This window comes from Heterocephalus glaber, unplaced genomic scaffold (assembly GCF_053883595.1).
Source record: "Heterocephalus glaber isolate CG9 unplaced genomic scaffold, H.glaber_assembly_v1.0 deba00001760, whole genome shotgun sequence".
NCBI classification, from domain to species: Eukaryota; Metazoa; Chordata; class Mammalia; order Rodentia; family Bathyergidae; genus Heterocephalus; species Heterocephalus glaber.
The window spans coordinates 1,555,989-1,578,876 of NW_028258457.1; the positions used below are offsets into that span (position 1 = coordinate 1,555,989).

At 54.9% G+C, this 22,888-nt stretch overlaps 1 protein-coding gene across 4 annotated transcripts; it reads left to right on the plus strand.

Annotated features, from left to right (window-relative positions):
• The first annotated feature begins 63 nt into the window (after window positions 1-63).
• Window positions 64-22,681, plus strand: Pkn1 (protein kinase N1). 4 transcript variants are annotated; one of them, XM_087201444.1, is made up of 24 exons: window positions 123-299; window positions 1,015-1,079; window positions 1,364-1,428; window positions 5,127-5,421; window positions 8,117-8,268; window positions 9,675-9,810; window positions 11,714-11,859; window positions 12,248-12,461; window positions 13,127-13,318; window positions 14,075-14,184; window positions 14,272-14,415; window positions 17,482-17,557; window positions 17,634-17,775; window positions 17,858-17,951; window positions 19,523-19,602; window positions 19,672-19,747; window positions 19,834-19,925; window positions 20,987-21,163; window positions 21,245-21,307; window positions 21,402-21,478; window positions 21,579-21,721; window positions 21,848-21,955; window positions 22,046-22,126; window positions 22,411-22,681. In XM_087201444.1, the coding sequence occupies exons 5-24, from the start codon at window positions 8,236-8,238 to the stop codon at window positions 22,612-22,614; spliced, it is 2,388 nt and encodes a 795-aa protein (XP_087057570.1). In that variant the 5' UTR covers window positions 123-299; window positions 1,015-1,079; window positions 1,364-1,428; window positions 5,127-5,421; window positions 8,117-8,235; the 3' UTR covers window positions 22,615-22,681. The 4 variants fall into 4 exon arrangements, with proteins under 4 accessions (XP_004872551.1, XP_087057570.1, XP_087057569.1 ...); XM_087201443.1 differs by lacking the exon at window positions 1,364-1,428 and having other exon boundaries at window positions 205-299; XM_004872494.4 differs by lacking the exons at window positions 1,015-1,079; window positions 1,364-1,428 and having other exon boundaries at window positions 64-299.
• The last annotated feature ends 207 nt before the right edge of the window (window positions 22,682-22,888 follow it).

Consider the following 22,888-nt stretch of genomic DNA (forward strand, 5'->3'; position numbering starts at 1 on the left):
GGCCGCCGGGAGCCCCGCCTCTGCCCCGCCCCCTCCCCGGGCGCCGACCTCGCGCTCACGTGACCGCTGGCGGCCGCTGGTCCGGAGGGCGCGGCGCGGACGCTGGCCGGCCGGGCGGGGCGGAGCGACCAGGCCGGAGCCGCCGCGCGGAGCGTCGCCGGGGTCTCCCGGGTCGCGGGGGTCGCCGCCCGCCCCGCCCGCGCGCCCATCCTTCGGTCCGCGCACGCGTGCTCGCCCGCTCCACCCTGCGCGGGGACCCCGGCGGGCGTGGCGCGGACATGGCCAGCGACGCCGTGCAGGTAGGCGCACCTGCGTCCCCTCAGCGGCGACGGCGACGCGACCGGACCGAGGGCGGGGGCGAGGAGAGGAGGCGGCCCCGCGAGGCCCACGCACCCCAGCCTGAGAGTGGGGGTGCAGGGAGCCTCGGGGAGGGCGGCCGCTGTGCTCCCCAGGACCCTCTCGTCCCCTCCCCGCGCCCCAGCCTCACCTGGGCAGGTGTCCCGCTCGTCACCTGCCACCCTGCCTGCGGGCCGACGCCTCCCTGATAGGCACCTGTTGGCGGAAGTGCCCGAGTCACCTCATTAGGCTCCGGAACCGAGGACCCCCCCCTCGCCCCCGCACCTACCCTTCCAGCTGCAGAGGCTGCCGCTGCCGGGTGGCACTTGCTTCCAGGTTCAGACTGTCCCTGTTAAAAGGGTGGGGATGCTCCTGTCCCTGGAATCCTGCCTGCACGCCAGGGTGGCAGGCCTGGGTCACCGTCCACTCCACCTGTGACTCACCCTGTGTCACCTGGGGCGGGGGGCGCGTCACTTTCTCCACCTGTGTGGAGCAGACCAGAGGACCCTCGCACCCCTTTTGGTTCCTGATCCAAACCGGAGATGTGTGTGGCTGGTGCCTCCCCAGCCAGTGGCTCTCCATCCAGTCCATTGTCCCGTGGTTGCTGTGTAACTGTTTCTCGTCTCCTTCCAAACCTGCCCCATCTCCTCTGTGTCTTCCCTGTGTCCCTGTCCCCAGTCCCGCTGATGGCCTGTCAGCCTTGTGGAGGAGCTGGGCGTATCTGGTGTTGCCGATCACACAAGGTCAGACCTTGGGGCTGGGATGGGCCAGGGTCCCTGCCTCCACCCACAGCTGGGGACAGCTGTGCCCCCCCCCACACCCCGCATGTGCTTGGTGTGAACCACGATCCCTGGAATGAGGCTGGACCTGTGCCTGATCCCCTTCCCATCTGGCGCCCGCTCTTTCCCCACTTTTGGTGATCCCTTACTTGTGGTTGCTTGGGCCCGCCACCCTGTCCCTCTGTCCCAATGTTTCTGTTCTGTGTCCTGCAAACGGATGTCCTGTCCCAACTCCGGAAACACCCAAGGCAGTGATATCTCAGGACATGCGAGGCTAGGTCACTGGCCACCCTGGGAAAAGGGTTTCCTGGAGGTGGGTGCCCTGGGTCTGATGCCCCCTGATCCACAGTGGGAGGTGGAGGTGCAGGGATTCTCCATGGCTATGCCAGACCTGATTCCTGAGTTTCCCCAAGGCTGGCCCTCAGGTGACCTCTGCCCCCTGCCCAGGGCAGAAGTGAGTCACCCAAGGGAGGAGGACCCAGGAGGCCTGGCCTCCCTCCCTCCCTGCTTTCCATATTCTGAGCCTCCTCTTCTGCGGAGCTGGGGTTGAGGGAGGTCATCCCTCCTCCTGGGCCCTCCCTCTTTGAGCTGGCCTCACTCCTGGCTGTGTCCTGGCTCTGCCTGTTGGGGACAGGGTGGGGCTGGCAGTGAGGTGATAGGCAGGGGCTGCATGGGCCAGGTTGGGATTAGGTGACCCTGGGTTTCAACTCCAGTGATGCCACTTTCTTGCTTTGTGCCCCCAGCCAGCCAGATGTCTTCACTCTCAGAGATGGGAGGCCGGGATGCTGTGACATCTGTAGTGGTCCCAGCCCATGTGTGATCCCAGGTCCAGCCCAACGCTTGGCAGCCTTTACATGGCCCACATGTGGGGCTGGATTTCTGTGGCAGGGCCACCCCCTGCACTGTAGGATGTCCTACACCATCCATGGGTTCAATGTTATAGAAGCTACCTCTGTACACCCAGAGATGATCACCAGCCCTCAGGGCTTGGGACAAACTCCCCAGCGGTAGAGGACTGCTGTCACCTTTCTGAGCCTGTTTCCTCACATATAAAGTAGGAAGAGGAGTAATAGCTGCTCAGGTGTTCGGTGAAGGGATGGTGAGGGGCTGGTGGAGTTATGAGAAGATGGCTCTGGGGCACCCTGAGGGGAAGCGGCCCTGGGGCCCATGCCGGGGACAGTTGCTCAGGAGGTCAGACAGGAGCATGTGAGGATCTTCTCAGCCTGTGTTGAGATTCTCAGGGCTTTTTTTGTGTGTGTGTGACACTGGAGATTGAACCCAGGGAATTCACACTGAAGCTACATCCACAGCTTTTTTTTTTTGGTGCTGGCGATCGAACTCCAGTCCTTAGCTTGTGAGGCAGGCGGTGGAACCACTGAGCTAAATCCCCGGCCCTATCGACAGCTTTTTAAAAATAATTTTTAGTTAAAAAAAATTTTTTTTAATAATTTTTATTTTTAGACAGGGTCTCCCTGTGTTGTTCTGGGTAGGCTTGAATTTGTGATCCTTTTGACTCAGCTTCCTATAGTAGCACCTAATGGGATTACAGATGTGCCCTGCCATGCCTGGTTTGAGTGCTCTTGTTTTAAATCCTGGCCCAACCTCCTGCAGGCTGTGGGACCTTGGGGCAAGTTATGTCACTGCTCTGGGTCTTAGTTTCATCTTCTTTTTTCCCCCTTGTGGAACTGGGGTCTGACCTGGTGCCTTTTGAATGCTAAGCAAGCATCCTACCACTGAACCACATGCCTGGCCCTGGTCTCCTGTGTTGAAAATGGGTTGATACTAGCACTCATGTGATGTGACCTGGGGGAGATTTGCAGTAGCTGCCATTATTGTTATTCTTTGCTGTGCTGGGCTGGAACCCAGGCCTTGCACAGGCTGAGCGAGTGCTCCATCTCGCCATGCCCTACCCTGTAACACTATTAATAGTTGAGTTCTAGTGTGTGTTTGGCAGGTGGTTTGTGTGCTGTTTGGGGGCTGTTCTTTTTTTTGGTTCCGGGGATCAAACTTAGGACCTTGCGCTTGCAAGGCAGACAGCAGAACCACTGAGCTAAATCCCCAGCCCTGGGGGCTGTTCTTGTCTCCAGCCCCAGTGCTGTCACCTTACAGTGTTTGTCTGAGGGGCAGCCACTGGGCTGGCTGGTCCCCTAGGCTGTGGTTGCACCATGGCTGTCTGGACAAGAGGAAGCAGGAAGTCGACTGCTGCCTGCAGGAAGGGGGCCTGGCCTCTGCAGAACTGGCTGTTGTGACCTGGAGGGGAAGTTGGGGATGGGGCAGGGGGAGGGCCCGGCTGTGGGGATGTGTTCAGGTGGTGGCAGTGCTGGAGGCTCATGGAGCATGGGCATGTTTTCGGGCCTAGGCAAGCGTGCACACATGTGTGAGCATGTGTGCATGCATGGGCAAGCGGCCATGTCCACTGGGGCAGGTGGGTGTGCATTGTACAAGTTCTAGAGTGACCCACAGTATCACCTGACAGTGTTTGCATATGAGCGTGTGTTTAGGTAGACATATGAGTGTGCCTTGGTGTGAGCCCATGTTCCAGCACACACCTGCAGGCCAGGAAGTGCGCACACACTGATGTTCATGCATATGCTGGTAACTGTGAAAGGGTGCACACACACAGTGACTCCCTGTAGCCTGTGTATCCACATGCTTGCCACTCACACCATGGGCCTGTATTCCCTGTCACCTCCTGGGGACAGGAATGAGGCCCATCCCTGGGCTGCGCCGGAAAGAGAAGGACAACCACCTGGACAGGGTTGGAGGGGAGGTCTCCTTAATGCCCCTGAGCTAACCCGCCAGGCGCGGGGAATGCTGGGAGCTGGCAGGAAAGAGGAAGTGGCGGCCCAGAGGCCCTGGCAGGGCTGAGGTCCAGGAAGAGGGTGGGGCCCTCAGCAGGGACCCAGGATGGCGGAGGGTGATCCCCCTTCGGAGCAGGAGCTGGAGGTGGGGGCTGGGTCCCCATAGGGGTAGACAGAAGGGGATCCCTGAGGCACAGGCAAAGAGGCCTTGCCCTAGATACCTTTGGGTTTGGGACTAAGGAGAGGAGATGGTGCGCTGGCGTCAGAGATACCTGGGTGGAGGGTGAAAATGTCTGGGGCCTTTTGGGGCTCCTAGGTTGGGGAGATAGAGGAAGGAAACAGGACTCTGTTCTTCGGGGCCCCAAGTTTTTAAGGGTAGGAGGGAATATGGGGCCTGCTCTTGGGATCTTCTACTTTGAGGATACAGCAAAGAAAAGACAGGGCCTGTCCTTGGCACTTTCTAGTTGAGGGGATACAGCAGAGGGAAGAAAGAAGGGACCTTTCCCTCAATGTTAGTTGAGTATGGGGGTGCACACCTGTAATCCCAGCACTGTGGGAGCCTGAGGCAGGAGGATGGAAAGTTTAAGCCCAGTCTGGGCAACTTAGTGATTTAGTGAGAATGTCTCAAAATAAAATAAAATTTAAAAAGCTGGGAGCTGGGTGTGGTAGCACACGCCTGTAATCCCAGCACTGCAGTGGCTGAGGCAGGAGGATCGCCATGAGCTTGAGGTCACTCTGGGCTACATGGTGAGACTGTGTCTCAAAAAATAAATAAAATAAAATGCTGCAAAGGCCCTAGGATCAATTATCAGTATAGAAAACAATTCCTAGTCTAGGGGTAGAGCAGAGGGAAGATAGTGCCTGTCCCAGGGACCCATTAGTTTGGGTGGTAGCAGATGGGAGAAGGAATCATCCCTCAGAACCCCTGGTGTGGGAGGCAGAGGGGAAAATGAGGCCTGCCCTCCAGAACCCCACTGCCGATGAGACAGACAGGGAGATGGGGCTGAACCTGTGGGGTCCCTTGCTCTTAGCTGTAGCCTGTCCTTTGACATCTCAGTTTGGAGGTGTCAGGGAGCAGAACAGGGTCCATCTCCCCTCTTGGTTTTGGGGATAAGAAGGGGAGGAGCAGGCCCTGGCCTGGGTTCCAGTGCTGGGCCACCTTGGCTGCTCCTGGGCCCTCATCCCTGACTGCCCCCCACCCATCCTGCAGAGCGAGCCCTGGTCCCTGCTGGAGCACCTGGGCCTGGCAGGTGCGGACCTGGCGGCGCCCGGGGTGCAGCAGCAGCTGGAGTTGGAGCGGGAGCGGCTGCGGCGTGAGATCCGCAAGGAGCTGAAGCTGAAGGAAGGTGCAGAGAATCTGAGGCGTGCAGCCACTGACCTGGGTCGAGGCCGGGGCCCCGTGGAGTTGCTGCTGCGTGGCTCTGCGCGCCGCCTGGACCTGCTGCACCGCCAGTTGCAGGAGCTGCACGCGCACGTGGTGCTGCCTGAGCCCACTGCTGGCCAGGGTGAGCTCTGGGACACGAGGGGGGACGCCGCCCAAAAACACACCACGTGGCAGGACTACCCAGACATACATCCCACTGACACCCAGGCTCACACACGGCCACAGCCACACTAATACCTGACACCACGCAGGTGACACACCGTCACAAGGTCACTCAGAAGCTGTCACAGTTCTTTTGACACCGAGACACGCCCGGGGTCACACACTGCCACCGATGACCTCAAAACAAGACTAGTAACACCTAGGCATTATTCAGGGTGTCACACTGTCACCCCGATACCTGGAGTCACACAGTCATACCAAAACACAGTGCCCCAAGGCTTGCACACTGTCACACGCATAACCTTGAGACACAGCCTCACTGACACCTGGACCATCCCCAAGTGACACTGTCATGTGAATGTCCAGAAAGTTACAGTCACACCAACATCCAGAGAGATGCACACACTGGCAACATGACGTCACAGAGCCCCAGAGCTGTACCAGCTCCTACACGACACCCAGATGCACACTTCCACAGTCTCATAAGTGTTAGAAATTCAAACTCAGCCACACTAACACCCAAAGATGCACATACCATCATGTTCATAGCCCAGACTCCCGTGCAGTCACACCCATCACCCCCAGGATACACAAATACACTTCACAATTTTTTTCAGTACTGAGGATTGAACAGGGCCCTTGCAATGAACTAGATACCCAGCCCTTTTTAAATATCCCGCCCCTATACTGGAGATTGAGCTCAGGACCTTGCACTTGAGAGGCAGGTGCACCTCCACTGAGCTAAATGCCTGGCCCTTTATGATTTTTTGAGACAGGTCTCACTGAGTCACTAAGTTGCCCAGGCTGGTTTTGTTTTTTGTTTTTGTTGCTGTAGTTTTTTGTTTTTTGGTTTTTGGTACCAGGGATCAAACTCGGGACTTTGCCCTTTCGAGGCAGGTGGCAGAACCACTGAGCTAAATCCCCAGGCCTGTTGCTGAGTTTTGAGACAAGATCTCACTGTGTCATCTAGGGTGGTCTTGAACTCACCATGTGGCCCAGGATGACCTCGAACTCATGATCTTCCTCCTTCATCCTCCTGAGTTTTGGGATTACAGGCTTGGACCACCGTGCTTCACTATTTTTTTAAACATTTTAATTTTTTTTTATTAGTACAGGTTTGCAGGATATAATGATTACATTTATCTTGGGGAGTTTGTATATATAGAGAATACATCTTAGTTGTTGTTGTTGTTGTTGTTTTTCCCAGTACTGGAGATCAAACTCAGGACCTTGCGCTTGCCAGGTAGGCATGGCGCCACTGAGCTACATCCCTGGCCCCTTCTTAGTCCTTTTTGTCCCTTCAGCTATATCTTAATTTAAAATTTAAAAAAAAAAATTGTGGTTAAAAAACCCCAAAAAACCCTGCAACATAAAATCTACCATTTTAAATGTGCAGTTCAGTTAAGCATTTTTGTATTGTGTTCTTTTGTTTTGTTTTGGTTTTTGGTACCAGGAATTGAACTCAGGACCTTGGGCTTGCCAGGCAGGCGCGGTGCCCCTGGCTCTGTATTGTTTTGTTTTGTTTTATTTTTTGAGACAAGGTCTCACTATGTAGTTCAGGGTCTCGTTGAACTGACTGTGTTGCCCATACTGGCCTCTTGGGAATCCTCCAGCCTCAGCCTTCCAAGTGCTGGCATTATAGGTGTGCATCTTCATACCTGGCTTAGAACATTTTCATCTTGTAAGCAAAGATTCTGATACTCATATTCACATCTGGGTGATACCCAGAGACTCGGCTACTGTCACGTGAATACCCAGAGAAAAACAGGCAGTCACGGCAGTACTCACAGTGCACCCAGGGATTGAGTGAACTCCTGTGGACCTCAGAGCCTGCTGGCAGCACTCAGACTCCACTGCCCCACACCAGCACACCACGGTGCCCAGAGACTCACTTGGAGTCCGCATAGCTGCCATCTTCACAGCCAGTGCAGGCCTGTCAGCAGCTACTCCCTGTAGTACAGCACCATCACATCAGCCCCCAGGGACAGAACCAGCCAACACCGAGGTCTCATGCTCAGTCTGGGTAGAGTTCCCCACAATCACCGCCTCCAGTGGCTCACAGACCCCCATGCCTGGCTGCACCATCACCCAGAATCTGCAACACGGTGCCACCGACTCTGGGAGATTGGAACTTGGTTGTGCCAACTGCTGGAACCATAGACAGAGTCCCCTCAGTATCAGTCTCGCACTGTTATTTCATGCCTGGCACCTCAGTCACACTGGCATTGAGAGTGTGTGTGTTTTGTGTGTGTGTGTGTGTTTCGTACTGGGGATCGAACTCCAGACCTTGCGCTTGTGAGGCAGGCACCGGAACCACTGAGCTAAATCCCCAGCCCTTGAGGGTGACACACTCACACTAGGAGTGTTAGAAGTCAGGGTGTTTCTACACCAAACCCCAAAGATGTGCACGTGTGGATGTTCTCCTGCTCAGGTCCATGCTGAGTCCTGTATGAGGCATCCAGTTGCAGGGCTTTCCTGGGAGAGCCAGGGAAGGCGACATCCTGGGCTCTGCTGTCCCCAGTTGCCCGTGTCCTGTCCTCAGCTTCCCCTCTCCAGTGTGCCACATCCAGGCTCGATGACAAGCAGATCCCTGCAGCTGGGGCAGAGCCTCCCCAGCAGACCGGGGTGACCCCTTGTCCTCTCGTCCCCTCCAGATGTCCCCCAGTCCCCAGGTGCAGGCAGCTCCACCTGCTTGGCTACCAACCTGAGCCGAGTGGCCGGCCTGGAGAAGCAGTTGGCCATCGAGCTGAAGGTGAAGCAGGGTGCAGAGAACATGATCCAGACCTACAGCAATGGCAGCACCAAGGTGGGTGGCACAGGAACAGGCTCTGTGTGTGCCTTCCCTCTGCACGCAGAAACTCAGACAGACTTGCCCTCTGTCTGTGTATACCTGAATTGGTTCACACCCACTTGCATGTGTACACCCCATCTTAGTTTATTCTCTCGTTTTGGTATCATTCACTTCTTAGTCTATTTTCTGTTGCTGTAACTGAAGATCACAGCCTGGGTAATTTATAGAGAAAAGAAGTCCCCAGGGAGGGGCACAACTCAGTCAGTGGTGAGCGCCTGACTAGCATAGGTTAGTCCTTGGGGTCCATCCCCAGTATCACCAAAAAAAAGTGTCTAGTTCCCAATTCTTTTTATTTCTGGATTTTTGAGACAGGGTCTCCCAATGTAACTCAGGCTGGCCTTGAACTCATTATGTAGCCCAGGCTGGCCTTGAACTCAACAGCAATCCTCCTGCCTCAGCCTCCCGAGTACTAGAATGACAGGTGTGCCCTCCATGTCTGGCACACCCCCAGTTATGAAGACATCTGCTGGGTCCTGGTGACACCCTCATGGCAGAAATGTAAGGGGAACCCGGCTTGTTTGGAAGGAAGGTCACACATGCGAGAGCCTGATGGCAGGTGTCCAGCTGGCTCTAGCAGCCCACTCTCTCAAGACCAAATCCAAAACAAAACAAAAGGAAAATCACATTCAGGCCAGGGATGTAGCCCAGGGATAGGGCACACATTTATTGTGGCTCTGGTGCCCTCCCCAGCACACAAACCAAGAGCAGCAGCAACAAGAACAGACTAATCTGGTGACACAAGAAAGACATTAATCCTCTTTTTTTCAGAACTTGGCCTTTGCACTTAGCTACATCCTCAGATGTTTAGTTTTAATTTTATTTTGAGACACAATCTTGCTAGTCACTAAATTGCCCAGGCTGGGCTCAAACATGATCCTCCTGCCTCAGGCTCCCAGAGTGCTGGGATTACAGGCATGTGGCACCATGCCTGCAGTCTGTCTTTGTGGCTTCACCTATTCTGGATGCACATGACCTTGGGCAGTACTCACCCACATGCTGTCCTGGCTGTCAGTGCAGACAGTGCCCCTGCTGGTGCCAGCTGGACTCTGAGCCCTACACACAGCTCAACCCTTTCATCCCTCAGTTAGTGGAGGTCGGTGCTATTACTACTCTGCAGTGAGGAACCTGGGCCCAGAAAGGTTGAATGCCTGCCTGAGGTCACACAGCTGCTAGGTGACGGCACTGGAATTTAAGCCCTGAGGGCTGTATCACTTCTGTGCCCTGAGACCTGTGGGAGCGTGTGCTATTGTGGCCACACCAGAGCACTGTCCCATGGTCACTGAGGCCTGTGGCATTTGGACAGAGGGCGGGGGTCACACCCAAGCTGCCCAGCCCTCCTCTCACAGATGCCTCTGCCACAGGACCGGAAGCTGCTGCTGACGGCCCAGCAGATGTTACAGGACAGCAAGACCAAGATTGACATCATCCGCATGCAGCTCCGTCGGGCCCTGCAGGCCGGCCAGCTGGAGAGCCAGGCAGCATCGGACGAGGCCCCAGGTGAGTGCCATGACCCAGACAGCCTTGCCTGCCATCCATCTTGCAGGGCTCAGCCGCTGGCCTGGAAAGCATCGTTTTGAGGGTAGAGGTGATGGTACAACTGTGTGACTCAGTTTCTTGTTTTGTTTTGTCCAAGGTTTGGACTAGATCAGATGTTAGGAAACTGCCATCCTCAGGCTAAACCCACCCCCTGCCAAAATCAGGTTTTTTGGTGCACAGCACAGCCACACATTCTTGTGTGACTGCTTCAACACCCCAGCAGTTGAAAATTTCCTGTTTGGCTTTTTAATGGAAAGAACAATGTGAGAAAAAACAAAACAAAACCAAACAATGTGTGGACCACTGGAACAGACAGTTGCCTTGTCACATGGGCCCATGTGTGACGGGTAGGTGTCCAGGGCTGTCCCACATGTGAGCATGTTAGAGTTGTCACCTGGATGGGTCATAGAGCCGTGGTGTAATGTGCATGTGGACGACCGTATCATTACTACCGTCCTGTGGCAGTATTAATGTCACTCTGACTGTGAGGATCAATCAGCTGTGTGCTGAACATGCTCAGTGGGAAAACCACATCTGTCCTAAACATGTTCAGACCTTTTTTCCTTGTCATTTCTCCCAAAAAATACAGTATAACCACTGTTTAATAACTAATTTAGGTGGCAGGGATTTAGCTCAGTGGTGTCGCCGCTTGCCTCAGAAGTGCAATGTCCTGAGTTCCATCCCTGGTACCAGAAAAAATTAATAATTGAAGGAGACTGTATCAAAATTACAAAATAAAAAAAGGGACTGGGGAGGTAGCTGAACACAAAGGCCCTGGGTTCAATCTCTAGTACCGTCTATATAAATAATAAAAAATGTGCCAGGAATTAGCTCAGTGTGAAGTTTAGCCTGGTGTTCAGTTTCTAGGATCCCAATAAATAAATGCAAGCAAGCAATAGAAGTTTCTTTTCTCCTGGTCCTGGGGGCTGGAAGTCTGAGATCCAGGTGCAGCAGTGTTGGTTCTGGTAAAGGCTGTGTTCCTACTTCTGCGCTGGCCTCTGTCTTGTTATAGCCTGACACGGTGGGGGAGGATGCAAGAGACCATAAGGACAAGCTTTCCAGGGTTTCTTCTGTTTTGTTTTATGTGGTGCTGGTGTTCCTTTTCTTTTCTTTTTTTGGGACAAGGTCTCACTACGTAGTCCAGGATGGCCTCCAACTTGCAGTGGTCCTCCTGCCTCAGCCTCCTGAGCACTGGGATCACAGGAGTGCACCCCTATGCCCAGGGTGGTGTCTCTTCTTATGATGGCATCAATTCCAAAGCCTCATCCCCAAATAGCACCCCCTGGTGGGCCAGTGCTTGCACAGATGAGTTGGGGGACACGTAGACACTGGGCCTCATTCACTGTCCCTGTGGCTCCAGGGCCATCGGGGTCGGGGGGGTGGGGGCAGTGTGCATTGTGGCCATCCCTGTGCCTGGCTAGGGATGTGATGGCAGGTGGTACTCTTCAGTGGGGACTTACTAGGACAGTACGGTTTATGTCCCTGCCCCAGCGGTGGCAGGTGCTCGTGTCAGGACTGAATTAGGTCATAAAGTGACTGTCCATGTGCCTGTCCATCCCCATACTCACCCCTGGGATTGAAGAGGGCCCATTACAGTGCGTCTGTCCCTCACCGGGGTGGACAGTGTGCCTATGTATTGTCACTGTGACGATAACTGTGTCCCTGGACTATCCTTGTAAGCAATGGCATTGGGACAAAAGAGTGACTGCGTCAGGGTAGAGTGTGCCTGGCTGCCTGGGTGGAGGGTCACCATGACTGCTGGGGGCGGGGGGGGACACGGACCCGTCTTGGCGGCGGTGGTGTCCGCTACTTGGCTGCCAGTCTGGGACCGGGCTGGTCTCACTGACGAGTGACCTGCCCACAGGGGGTCCAGACCTGGGAGCAGTGGAGCTGCGCATCGAGGAGCTTCGACATCACTTCAGAGTGGAGCACGCTGTCGCCGAGGGCGCCAAGAACGTTTTGCGCCTGCTCAGTGCGGCCAAGGCCCCAGACCGGAAGGCCGTCAGTGAGGTGAGGGGGTGGGGCTCTGCCGGGAGGGGCGGAGCGTCCACCAACTTGGACCAACGGTAGGGGCGGTGCCTAAACAAGGGGACGGGCTTCAGGATAGTATCTTGGTAGGGGGCGGTGAGGGACTGGCTTGTGAGGGGCGTGGTGTAGGCCAGGACTGGGCCTCAGTGAGGGGAGCGGAATCTCTAAATAGACGTCAGTGAGCTCTGGGCTTTAGTGAGGGGTGTGGCCTTGGCCGAAAATGTTTGGATAGCCTTGGATAGCTGTCAGCGGGGCGGGGCATCCGAGAGGAGCGGCGCCAGGTTTGGCCGAGGTCTGGGCTTGGGATAGGATGCGGGTCCCTGCTTGGGGCCCAGGCTGGCCAACTACATCATGTGCCTTAACGTTGCAGGCCCAGGAAAAGTTGACCGAGTCCAACCAGAAGCTGGGGCTGCTGCGCGAGGCACTGGAGCGCAGGTTGGGGGAGCTGCCCGCCGACCACCCGAAGGGGCGGCTGCTTCGTGAGGAGCTGGCCGCGGCCTCATCAGCCGCCTTCAGCGCGCTGCTGACTGGGCCCTTCCCTGCCGCACAGTACAGCACGTTGTGTAAGCCGGCGCCGCTCACAGGTGGGCGTCCCCACCGGCCGATCAACCCGCCCACTGCATCTTACCCAGACCTCGAATTCTGCCATATTCCTCCTTGCCTGGACCCTGGCTTCCTTTTTTTCCCCCCCTTTGAAACAGGGTTTCAGGCTGGCCTTTAACGCACTGTGTAACCCGGGCTGGCCTCAAATTCAGCGATCTTCCTGTCTCAGGCTTCCCAAGTGATGGGATCACGGTCGTGCACCACCACACCCAGATCTGAGCCCTTGCCCTGAATCACTTTTCTATCCCCAGTATACAGTGCCTCCCTACCATGTGTCCCATATTCTTCCAGTCAGCCCCTGCCCCCCTTACCTTAGCTGGCCTGCCACACCTGGCTATTGTCCCCCCCCCCTTTTTTGCAGCACTTGGAATTAAACCTAGAGCTTTCACTCTGAGCTGTGTCCCAGCCCTTTTTTATTGTTTATTTTGAGACAGGGTCTTGCTGAGTTACATAGTTGCCCAGGATGGGCTGGAATTTACAGTCCTTCTGCCTTAGCCTACCAGAGTGCTGGGATTACACCACCACACCCAGCTCTGGTTGTCCTTTGTCAGACATGGTGGTGTCTTCTGGAATGTGCCCCTTCACCTCAGCCCCCTCAGCCTGACCCTAATGTGCCTTACCCACCATGAGCCTGCCTTTCTTGCAGGGACTCTGGAGGTACGTGTGGTGGGCTGCAGGGATCTTCCAGAGAACATCCCCTGGAACCCCTTGCCCTCGGGGACACCTGGGACTCCTGACAGCCGCACCCCCTTCCTGAGCCGCCCAGGCCGGGGCCTCTACAGTCGGAGTGGAAGCCTCAGTGGCCGAAGTAGCCTCAAAGCAGAAGCTGAGAACACAGGTGAGTGGGTGCTGTGAGCCCTTTGGGTGTGGGCAGGCGGGGGTCCTGGATCTCCCACTTTAATAATATGTTTAAAAGCCATTAGGATGATGGTTAGAAAAACAACCATGAAGGGCTGGGCATGGTGGCACACTCCTGTAATCCTAGTACTCAGGAGGCTGAGGCAGGAGGATTGCTTGAGTTCAAGGATACCCTGGACTACTTAGCTGTACCCTGTCTCAGAAAATCAAAATAAATAAATCTTGTAGGATGATTATTATCAAAATAGCAGTAACAACAACAAACAGAAAGTCGAAAGTCTTGGTGAAGATGTGGAGAAATTGGAGCCCTTGTTGGTGGGGATGTAAGTTGGTTACAATGGAAACCAGTATGGCAGTTCCTCAAAAACATGAAACTAAGGGCAGAGATGCAGCTCAGTGGTAGAACACTTGCCTAGCATGTACAAGGCCCTGGGTTCCAGTCCCAGTGGTGCAGAAAATTAAATAAATTGAAAAAATTAATGACCTAATATGATCCAGCAGTTCTTTTCTCTTTTCTTTGGTACTGGAGATTGAATCCAGGGCCTTTACACTGAGCTACATCCCCAACCTTTTCTAGTTCTTCATTTTAAGGTAATTTGGCTATGTTGCTGAGTTGCCCAGGCTGGGCTGAAACTTGCAATCCTCCTGCCTCAGCTTCCCAAGTGCTAGGATAACAGGTTGGCACCACCAGGACTGGCTTGGCCCCGTGGTTTTTTGACTGCCGCTCCCCTTACAGGTGAGGTCAGCACTGTGCTGAAGTTGGATAACACAGTGGTGGGACAGACTTCCTGGAAGCCATGTGGCTCCAGCACATGGGACCAGAGCTTCACATTAGAGCTGGAGCGGGTGAGCTTCGCTGGGGTGGCAAGAGCCGGGAGGAGGAGGAGGGGTTTGGGGGTCAGGTGCTGGCAACCTGCTCTATCCCTCCCCTAGGCCCGGGAGCTGGAGCTGGCTGTGTTCTGGCGGGACCAACGGGGTCTGTGTGCCCTTAAGTTCCTGAAACTGGAAGATTTCCTGGACAATGAACGGCATGAGGTGCAGCTGGACATGGAGCCGCAGGGCTGCCTGCTGGCCGAGGTATGGCCAGCCACATGGGTGCTTCAGAGCGGCTCCGAGCTCAGCAGGAAGCACTCTCACTCGATCACAGTCATGGCAGAGGTGATAGCAGCAGCTGGGGCTGGTTTACTTGGAGGCGAGGTACAGTCCTGCTCTGTGTGAGGTTTCAGCCCAGGGATAGCTGTGTGCAGGGGTGGTCCTCTGACTTGGCAGCACAGTTTTCAGAATGTACTCCAGCTATCCCTGACCTTATTTCTAAAAATGAACTGAGCAAGGTGGCATGAGCTTGTAATCCTAGCACTCCGGGAGGCTGAAGTAGGAGGGTTACAGGTTCAAGTGCCACCTGGGCAACCCAGTGAGACCCTGCTTCAAAATAAAAAGGGGCTGGGGCATAGCTCAATGGCAGAGTGTCCATGAGTTTGATCCCTAGTACCACCACAAATAAGTAAACTTTTTAATAAATAAAAGAGTTGGGGCGCCGGGGATTTAGCTCAGTGGTGCTGTGCCTGCCTCATAAGCACAAGGACCTGAGTTCAATCCCTGGTACCAAAAAAAAACAGAGCTGGGAATGTAGCTCAGTGGTAGAGTGGTTGCCAGCTTGCGTGAGACCCTAGGTTCATTCTTCCTCAGCCCTGCACAAAAAAAGAGTAATAGGGACCCGGGATTTAGCTCAGTGGTTTTGCCGCCTGCTGCGCAAGCACAAGGACCGGAGTTTGATCCCTGGTACCGAAAAAAAGAAAAGAAAAATAGGCCAGGCTTGGTGGTGCATGTTTGTAATCCCAGTACTCTGGGAGGCTGAGGCAGAAGGATCACTGTGAGTTCAAGGCCAACCTGGGCTATATAGCAAGATCCTGTCTCAAAAAACAAACCAAAATAAAGAGAGAGAAAGAAAAAGAAAAGAAAAATCACAAACATTTGGTCAAGCCATACATTCAAACAAAATATGGTAACATAAGGGCTGGGGATTTAGCTCAGTGGCACTGCATCTGCCTTGAAAATGCAAGGTCTTGAGTTCAATCCCTGGTACCAAAAAAAAAAAAGGGAACATGTCACAATTGCTACCAGAGCCACCATGGAGCAGTTTCCTCCCAGATGGGTTAGGGTCAGGTGTCACTTGGGTTCCTGCCCTGGGGCTCTGTTTCTTAGGAGCTGGATCAGCGAGGGGCATGCTGGGCTCTGGGGATGCTGGGCAGCATCTCCCCTCCCCCATATTGACAATCAGAAAGTTCCCCTGACAGCCACCCCCTGGCCAGGAATCCAGGACTCGGTATTCTTTCTAGCTGAGACCTGTGGCATGGGCTGGTGCTAACTGGGCATTTAGGGACATAGACATTAATTTATATGATGGCCTACAGACAAGAGAGCTGGTATTCTTTTCTTTTCTTTTGAGACAGGGTCTCAATATGCATTCCAGGCTGGACTGGAACTCATGGCAATCCTGCCTCAGCCTCCTGAGAGCTGGGATTATAGGCGTGTACCACCATGCCCAGGAGAGCTGGGTTTGACAGAAGATAAAACTCAGAGGGCCGGGGATTTAGCTCAGTGGTTCCAGCACCTTCCTCACAAGTGCAAGAACCCGAGTTTGATCCCCGGTACCAAAAAAAAAGCCACCTCCATAGAGAAAATAAAACTCAGACACAGAAAGAAAATCATTGGTCCCCTCCTTGAGCCACATTGTCCCAAAAAATCTTTCAATTCAACCTTGATCTGTATGTGTGCCTCATTTTATCTGTGTGTGTATGCACACACGTGTACAGTCTTTGGGCACCTATACATTTGTACCTTTAGAGCTCTATTCTGACAACCCAAGGCTGACAGTGGTTCAACCTAAGACTTCTGTTTCTTCCTTCCCCCCTTTCCTTCTCTCTCTCTCTCTCTCTCTCTCTCTCTCTCTCTCTCTCTCTCTCTCCTTCCCTCTCTCTGGCTCTCTTTCCTTTTTTTTCTTGCCCTCCTTCCCTCCCTTCCTTTTTGTCCTTTATTTCTTTTTTCTTTTTTGGTACCAGGGATTGAACTCAGGACCTTGTGCTTGTGAGGCAAGCACAGAGCTACTGAGCTAAATCCCTGGCCCCCTTGTCCTTTATTTGTTCTCTGTCCCTCCTTCCTTTCCCTAACCTCCTCTCCACCCTCCCCCTCCATCAGGGACCAGTGTGTGCTAGGTGAATGCTCTCCCTCAGCACCATCAAGGTGTGAAGAGGGCCAGGGATGTGGCTCAGTGGCGCCGTGCCTGCCTGGCAAGCCCAAAGTCCTGAGTTCAATTCCTAGTACTGAAAAAAAAAGGTATAAAGCAACACATATTCAGTAGGAAGCATGCACTGACAACACATAGCACCATCCTGTTTTATACTTTGAGTGCCATGTTCAGAAAGTTACTCGAGCTAGTCAACACTTTATTATAAAATAGGGTGGCAGCTGTGGTGGTGCACACCTGTCATCCCAGAGCTGTGGGAGGCTGAGGTAGGAGGATCACAAGCTTAAGCCCAATTTGGGCAATTTAGTCACTTAGGGAGACCCTGTATAAATTAAAAAATAAAAAAGGGCTAATGATGCAGCTCAGTGTGAAGAGCCTGAGGTCAGTCCCCAACACTGGAAAAAAAAAGGGGTGCCTCAGAGTACCCGTGACCCATCCGAACCCACCCAGGAGGCACATTATTAATCCACTAGGTCTCTCTTTTCCTCTGTCTCCCTCTTTTTTAGGGTTGGAGGCCTTTTCTTTTCTTGTATTTTGTTTGTTTGGTTTTGGTGTGGGTTTTTTTGGTACAGGGGATCGAACTCAGGACCTTGAGCTTGTGAGGCACGTGGCAGAACCACTGAGCTGAATCCCTGAACCATTTTTTTGGCGTTTTTAAGAAAGGGTCTGGCTGTACAGTTCAGGCAGGCCTTGAACTTACTATGTAGCCCAGGCTGGCCTCACATTTGTGGTGCTCCTCCTGCCTCAGCCTCCCAAGTGCTGGGATTACAGGCATCCACTGCCACACCCAGCTGCACTAGGCCTCTTACTCCAGGAAAGCTCCATCAGGACAGAGCTGAGGGCTCTGCCTGCTGTCCTGTATAGTGAGCATGGTCCTCACCTCTGGGCCCCTCACCCAGGTCACCTTCCACAACCCTGTCATTGAGAGGATCCCCCGACTCCAGAGGCAAAAGAAAATCTTCTCCAAGCAGCAAGGTGAGGGGGTGGAAGGCCCAGGCTGGGAGAGATGGAGTCCCAGGGTGGCATGGGGTGATGCCTGCCCTGCCCCCAGGGAAGGCGTTCCAGCGTGCCAGGCAGATGAACATCGATGTCGCCACGTGGGTGCGGCTGCTGCGAAGGCTCATCCCCAATGCCACAGCCACGGGCACCTTCAGCCCTGCGGCTTCTCCAGGACCCGAGGCCCGGCCTGTGGGGTAAGGAGGGGAGCTCTGCTGCCCTGCCCTGGCAACCCCCAGCTCTGGGGCTGGGTCTCACAGCCTTATGCCTATGCCACAGGGACATTTCAGTGGAGAAGCTGAGCCTTGGACCCGACCCCGACAGCTCCGCGCAGAAGAACCCTTCAGGGCAGCTGTCCAGAGCATCCAGCCTGGTGAGCACCTGTCTCCTGTCGCCCCCCATAAGTCTTGGTGACATCAGGGCCCTGCCTGTGCCAGAGCCCAACAGGAACCTCCCTGGGGACACACAGCACATTCCGGCAGAACCAGGACTCAGTTTCTATCCTGGTTAAATACATGAGCTCAGAGGCTGGAGTCTTGACTCTGACCCTGGGTTCCATCTCCAGCACTGCAATAAATAAATAAATAAATGTGAATTTGGAGCCAGGTATAATTGCTCATCCCTATAATTCCAGCACTCTGGGAGGCTATGGCAGGAAGATCTCAAGTTTGAGCCCCACCCAGCCAATTTAGTAACTTGGCAAGACCTTGTCTCAGTTTTTTGTTTTCGTTTTTTTTTTTTTTGAGACAGGCTCTCACTATGTAGTTCAGGCTGGCCTTGAGCTCACAATGTAGTCCAGGCTGGCCTCGAAATAATGTCGATCCTCCTGCCTCAGCCTCCTGAGTGCTGGAATCACAATCATGCACTACCCAACCAGCTCAAAATGTTTAAAAAAAAAAAAAAGGCTGGGCCTGTAGCTTGGTGCAGAAGTCCTGGGTTCAACCTCCAGTCCCACACACACAAAGAAAGCTCAGAAGCTGGGCTGCCTGAGCTGCACCCTTTTCTGTACTGCCTGGCTAAATTTGATTCTTTTTGAAGTCATGTAGCTGGGTGTGGTGGTGCGTGCCCATAATCCCAGCACTCAGGAAGCTGAAACAGGAGGATCATAAGTTTGTGTACTTCCTGGGACACTTAGCATGATTCTATCTCAGTGAAAGAGCTGGGGATGTTTCTTAGTAGAGAGCCCTGGGTTCAAGGTCCAGTGCTGGGTATATGTATAGGGATATAAAACATATTTGGGATTTAAAGTATATTTAGGAGGAAGAGCAGACAGGGAGTGGTTTTTTATTTGTTTTTGTTTTTGTTTTTTTTGGCACCGGGGATCAAACTCAGGACCTTGCCCTTGCCAGGCAGGCATGGTGCCATTGAGCTAAATCCCCAGCCCCTGTTCTGTTTGTTTTTGAGACAGGGTCTTACTATGTAGTGAGGCTGGCCTTGAATTCACTATGTAGCCCAGGCTGGCTACAAACTTGCAGCGATCCTCTTGCCTCAGCCTCCCGAGTGCTGGGATTATAGGAGTGCCAACATGCCTGGCTATGGACAGGAACTGTTAAGAGGGGTTCTGTTTAATCCAGTGGGCAGCTGACTCCTAGCGAAGATAATATTTGAAAAGAGGCTTAAGGGGGTTGGGGATTTAGCTGAGTGGGTCCTCTGCCTGCCCTGCAAGCACAAGGACCTGAGTTCGATCCCTGGTACCAAAAAAAAAAAAAAAAGCTTAAGGGAAGGAATCACACAGATGTGGGGGTGGGGCCATCTTGGAAGAGGTGACAGCTGTCCAAAGGTCCTGGGGTAGGAATGTGCCTAGGGTACATAGGGCCCAGGGAGGGGGACATTATGGCTGGAGGGATGTGGTCGAGGAGCAAGAAGGAGGCCAGAGGGTCCAAGCCCCAGAAGCTGGCATGGTTGTGGATGTCACTCACCCCTCCCTCTGACCTTTCTCTGCAGGGTTCCCCAAGCCAGGCAATGGCCACTGTTCCTAAGCTGCCTTCAGAGACCCAGGAGACCCCAGGCCCCAGCCTGTGCAGGTGACGCCCTGCCCAACCCCAGCTCCACAGCCCTTCCCCAGCCCCTACCAATGTGTCTGCTCTCCACAGCTCTCTAAGGAAGTCACCTCTGACCCTGGAGGACTTCAAGTTCCTGGCGGTGCTGGGCCGGGGTCACTTTGGGAAGGTGAGGGGCACAGAGTCAGGAGCTGTGAGTCTGGGGCTTCTGGGCCAGACTGACCACTGAGACCATCCCTCCCCACCATGGTCCAGGTGCTGCTTTCTGAATTCCGCCCCAGCGGGGAGCTCTTTGCCATCAAGGCTTTGAAGAAAGGGGACATAGTGGCCCGGGACGAGGTGGAGAGGTGAGGCTCTGCTCTGGCCCCGGGACTTCTGTCCCCTCTTCCAGGAGAGGAGGGATCAAGACATCCTCTTGTGCCCTTGTATTTGAGATCTTTGCAGTTAACCCAGCCATCCACTCGTTCCCTGACTGGTAAATGCTGTCTTGCCCATACACAGATGGGACAGAGAGGATAAACAATTTTCCCAATGTTACACAGCCAGGCAGCAGCAGCAGCAGGCCCAGGATTTGAACTTAGGACCTCAGGCTCTGAGATCTGTGCTCCTAATGGCACCACTGCTTTGCCCCTGCTTTGGTGCAGGGGCCCTGAGTTCCAGTCCTGTCTGCTGATGTGCTTAGAGATTCAGTGGAAGCCATGTCTCCCCTCAGAACCCTGGTCCATCACAGGGGTGGCAGTGCAGCCTGGCAGGGTGGTGCATGCCTGTAATTACAGCTACTTGGGAGGCCAGAGCAGGGGGTCACAGGTTCAAGCCCAACCTGGGCAATTCTGAGAGCATGTTTCAAAAAAAGGAAAAAATCTGAACCGTGCTTGATTCTTGTAGAGACTGGTATTTTCCAGGGTTCCCAGCAGCCTTTTTAATAATCGGGAACCCAACTCAGAAAGGCTTACACAAATGAAGGAATTTATTGGCCTGGATCAGAAGAGTCCTAGGCTGTCCGCTCCCAGCATGACTGTGTTCAGGTCATGTTTGGATGAGGCCCTCAGGTCTTCCCCTCATTGTGTGGTCTCTGCCGGGCAGCAGCCTTCCTTGTTCTGGAACCATCCCAGTGGGAATCCTGGCATCAGCCACTGTGACCATTCCCAGCCCAAGAGATGGGTGTTCCATTGGCCTGGGCCCTGTGTCCACCCTGATGGTTCCCCAGTGGAAAATTGAGGGGTGCTGTTAGGAAGATGGGTGGATTCTGAGTGCCCCGTCAGCAGATGAAGCTACTGAGGTTCAGAAATAGTCCTTGCTCTGTCGCATACAACACAAGGCCTTCAGCAGATACCGTGGGCTGTGGCCCCCTGGGAGACTGGGAGTTGGAGGTACAGGGAACAGCTTTGGTCTCTGCCTCCCACTCCAGCCTGATGTGTGAGAAGCGGATCCTGGCGGCAGTGACCAGTGCGGGCCACCCCTTCCTGGTGAACCTGTTCGGCTGCTTCCAGACACCAGAGCATGTGTGCTTCGTGATGGAGTACTCGGCTGGTGGGGATCTCATGCTCCACATCCACAGCGACGTGTTCTCTGAGCCTCGTGCCATGTGAGCCCTACCACGGCCCGCCTGCCTTAGCCTCCTGGAGCTCTGGGGGCCTCGTCTCTGACCCCCTGCCTCTCTCTGCAGCTTCTACTCGGCCTGCGTGGTGCTGGGGCTGCAGTTCCTCCATGAACACAAGATTGTCTACAGGTGCCCAGGGACTGCCTGTGGAGGGCATGCTGGCCCGGGTCCGCCGCACGCCCGCCCGCCCCACACTCACGCCTCCCCACCTCCTGACCCCCAGGGACCTGAAGCTGGACAATCTGCTCCTGGACACCGAGGGCTATGTCAAGATCGCCGACTTTGGCCTCTGCAAAGAGGGTGAGGGCTGGGGTCTGGGGACCCCGAGGAGAAGGGGGAAGTCACTCAGGGTCCCTCTTAGCCGCAGCTCCATGAGTTCTCACGGCCCTGCTGCCCCCAGGCATGGGTTATGGGGACCGGACCAGCACATTCTGCGGGACCCCCGAGTTCCTGGCCCCTGAGGTGCTGACAGACACATCCTACACTCGTGCTGTGGACTGGTGGGGCCTGGGTGTGCTGCTCTACGAGATGCTGGTGGGTGAGGTGAGTGCCCCCATCCTTGGTTTCCCTGTCTGTAAGCGGACCCCTTCCCCTCTGTGTAAGTCACTCCTGTGGGAAAGCGTGACAGTCCCCCAGGGCTGCACTCACCTCAGCTTTGCCTGTCCCCAGTCCCCATTCCCTGGGGATGATGAGGAGGAGGTGTTCGACAGCATTGTCAACGATGAGGTTCGCTACCCCCGTTTCCTGTCAGCTGAGGCCATTGGCATCATGCGAAGGGTGAGGACTCCAGGGTACAGTGCGGCTGAGGGCTGGGGGCCAGAGACTGGGCTGGAAGCCACCGACTCTTACCCAGCTCTTTCCCTGCAGCTCCTTCGCAGGAACCCAGAGCGGAGGTTGGGGTCCAGCGAGCGCGATGCCGAGGATGTAAAAAAGCAGCCCTTCTTCAGGGTGAGGGCCCCCAGAGTCCCCCAGGTCCGCCCAGGTCTGCCTTCCACCCAGGGCCAGTTCTCTCCCCAAAGCCTAGTGGCTTCACCTTGTGGGCCTAGCTCCCTTCAAACGTGGCACCGCCCCAGGAACCCCCATTTCCTTCCCTCCCTCCTTGCCCCCAGCCTGTGCCCCTCCAAGCTGGGGAGCACTCTGTGAGCTAGGCCCCCACTGACCATCAACACACCCCCAAGTAGACCCCAAGTTCACTTGTGTCTGTCTCCCCTCCACCCCTCTCCCCTCTGCAGACCCTGGGCTGGGACGTACTCCTGGCACGCCAACTGCCACCACCGTTCGTGCCCAAGCTCTCCGGGCGCACAGATGTCAGCAACTTCGATGAGGAGTTCACGGGGGAGGCGCCCACGCTCAGCCCGCCCCGAGACGCGAGGCCCCTGTCTGCTGCTGAGCAGGCCGCCTTCCGGGACTTCGACTTTGTGCCCGGGGGCTGCTAGCACCCACTCCACCCACCTAGAGTTCTTAGTTTTTAAAAATGCCTTTGGGGTTCGCCCCGTCCTTGCATCCTCCGTCCCTTCTCGTGCTTGGAGCGGGGCTGGGATGGAGCTCGCTTGAGAGGGGTAGTTGGGGACGTGCGGAGGTGTTGGGGCTTCCAGGATGATGGGGTGAGGTGTGGGCACAGGGTGTCCGGCAAGCTCAGCGCCGTGGCGAGTGGGATAGACTCTGCTGGGGCTCAGGGTGCCCCCCAGAGCGCTGGGGCCCTGGCCCGGG

Coding starts and splice junctions, on each gene's coding strand:
- Pkn1 (XM_087201443.1), top strand. CDS start 1,023: ATGGCCTGTCAGCCTTGTGGAGGAGCTGGGCGTATCTGGTGTTGCCGA. Junction 17,776..17,857: donor CCCGAGGCCCGGCCTGTGGG/GTAAGGAGGGGA, acceptor CCTATGCCACAG/GGACATTTCAGTGGAGAAGC. Junction 19,926..20,986: donor GCCCGGGACGAGGTGGAGAG/GTGAGGCTCTGC, acceptor CTCCCACTCCAG/CCTGATGTGTGAGAAGCGGA.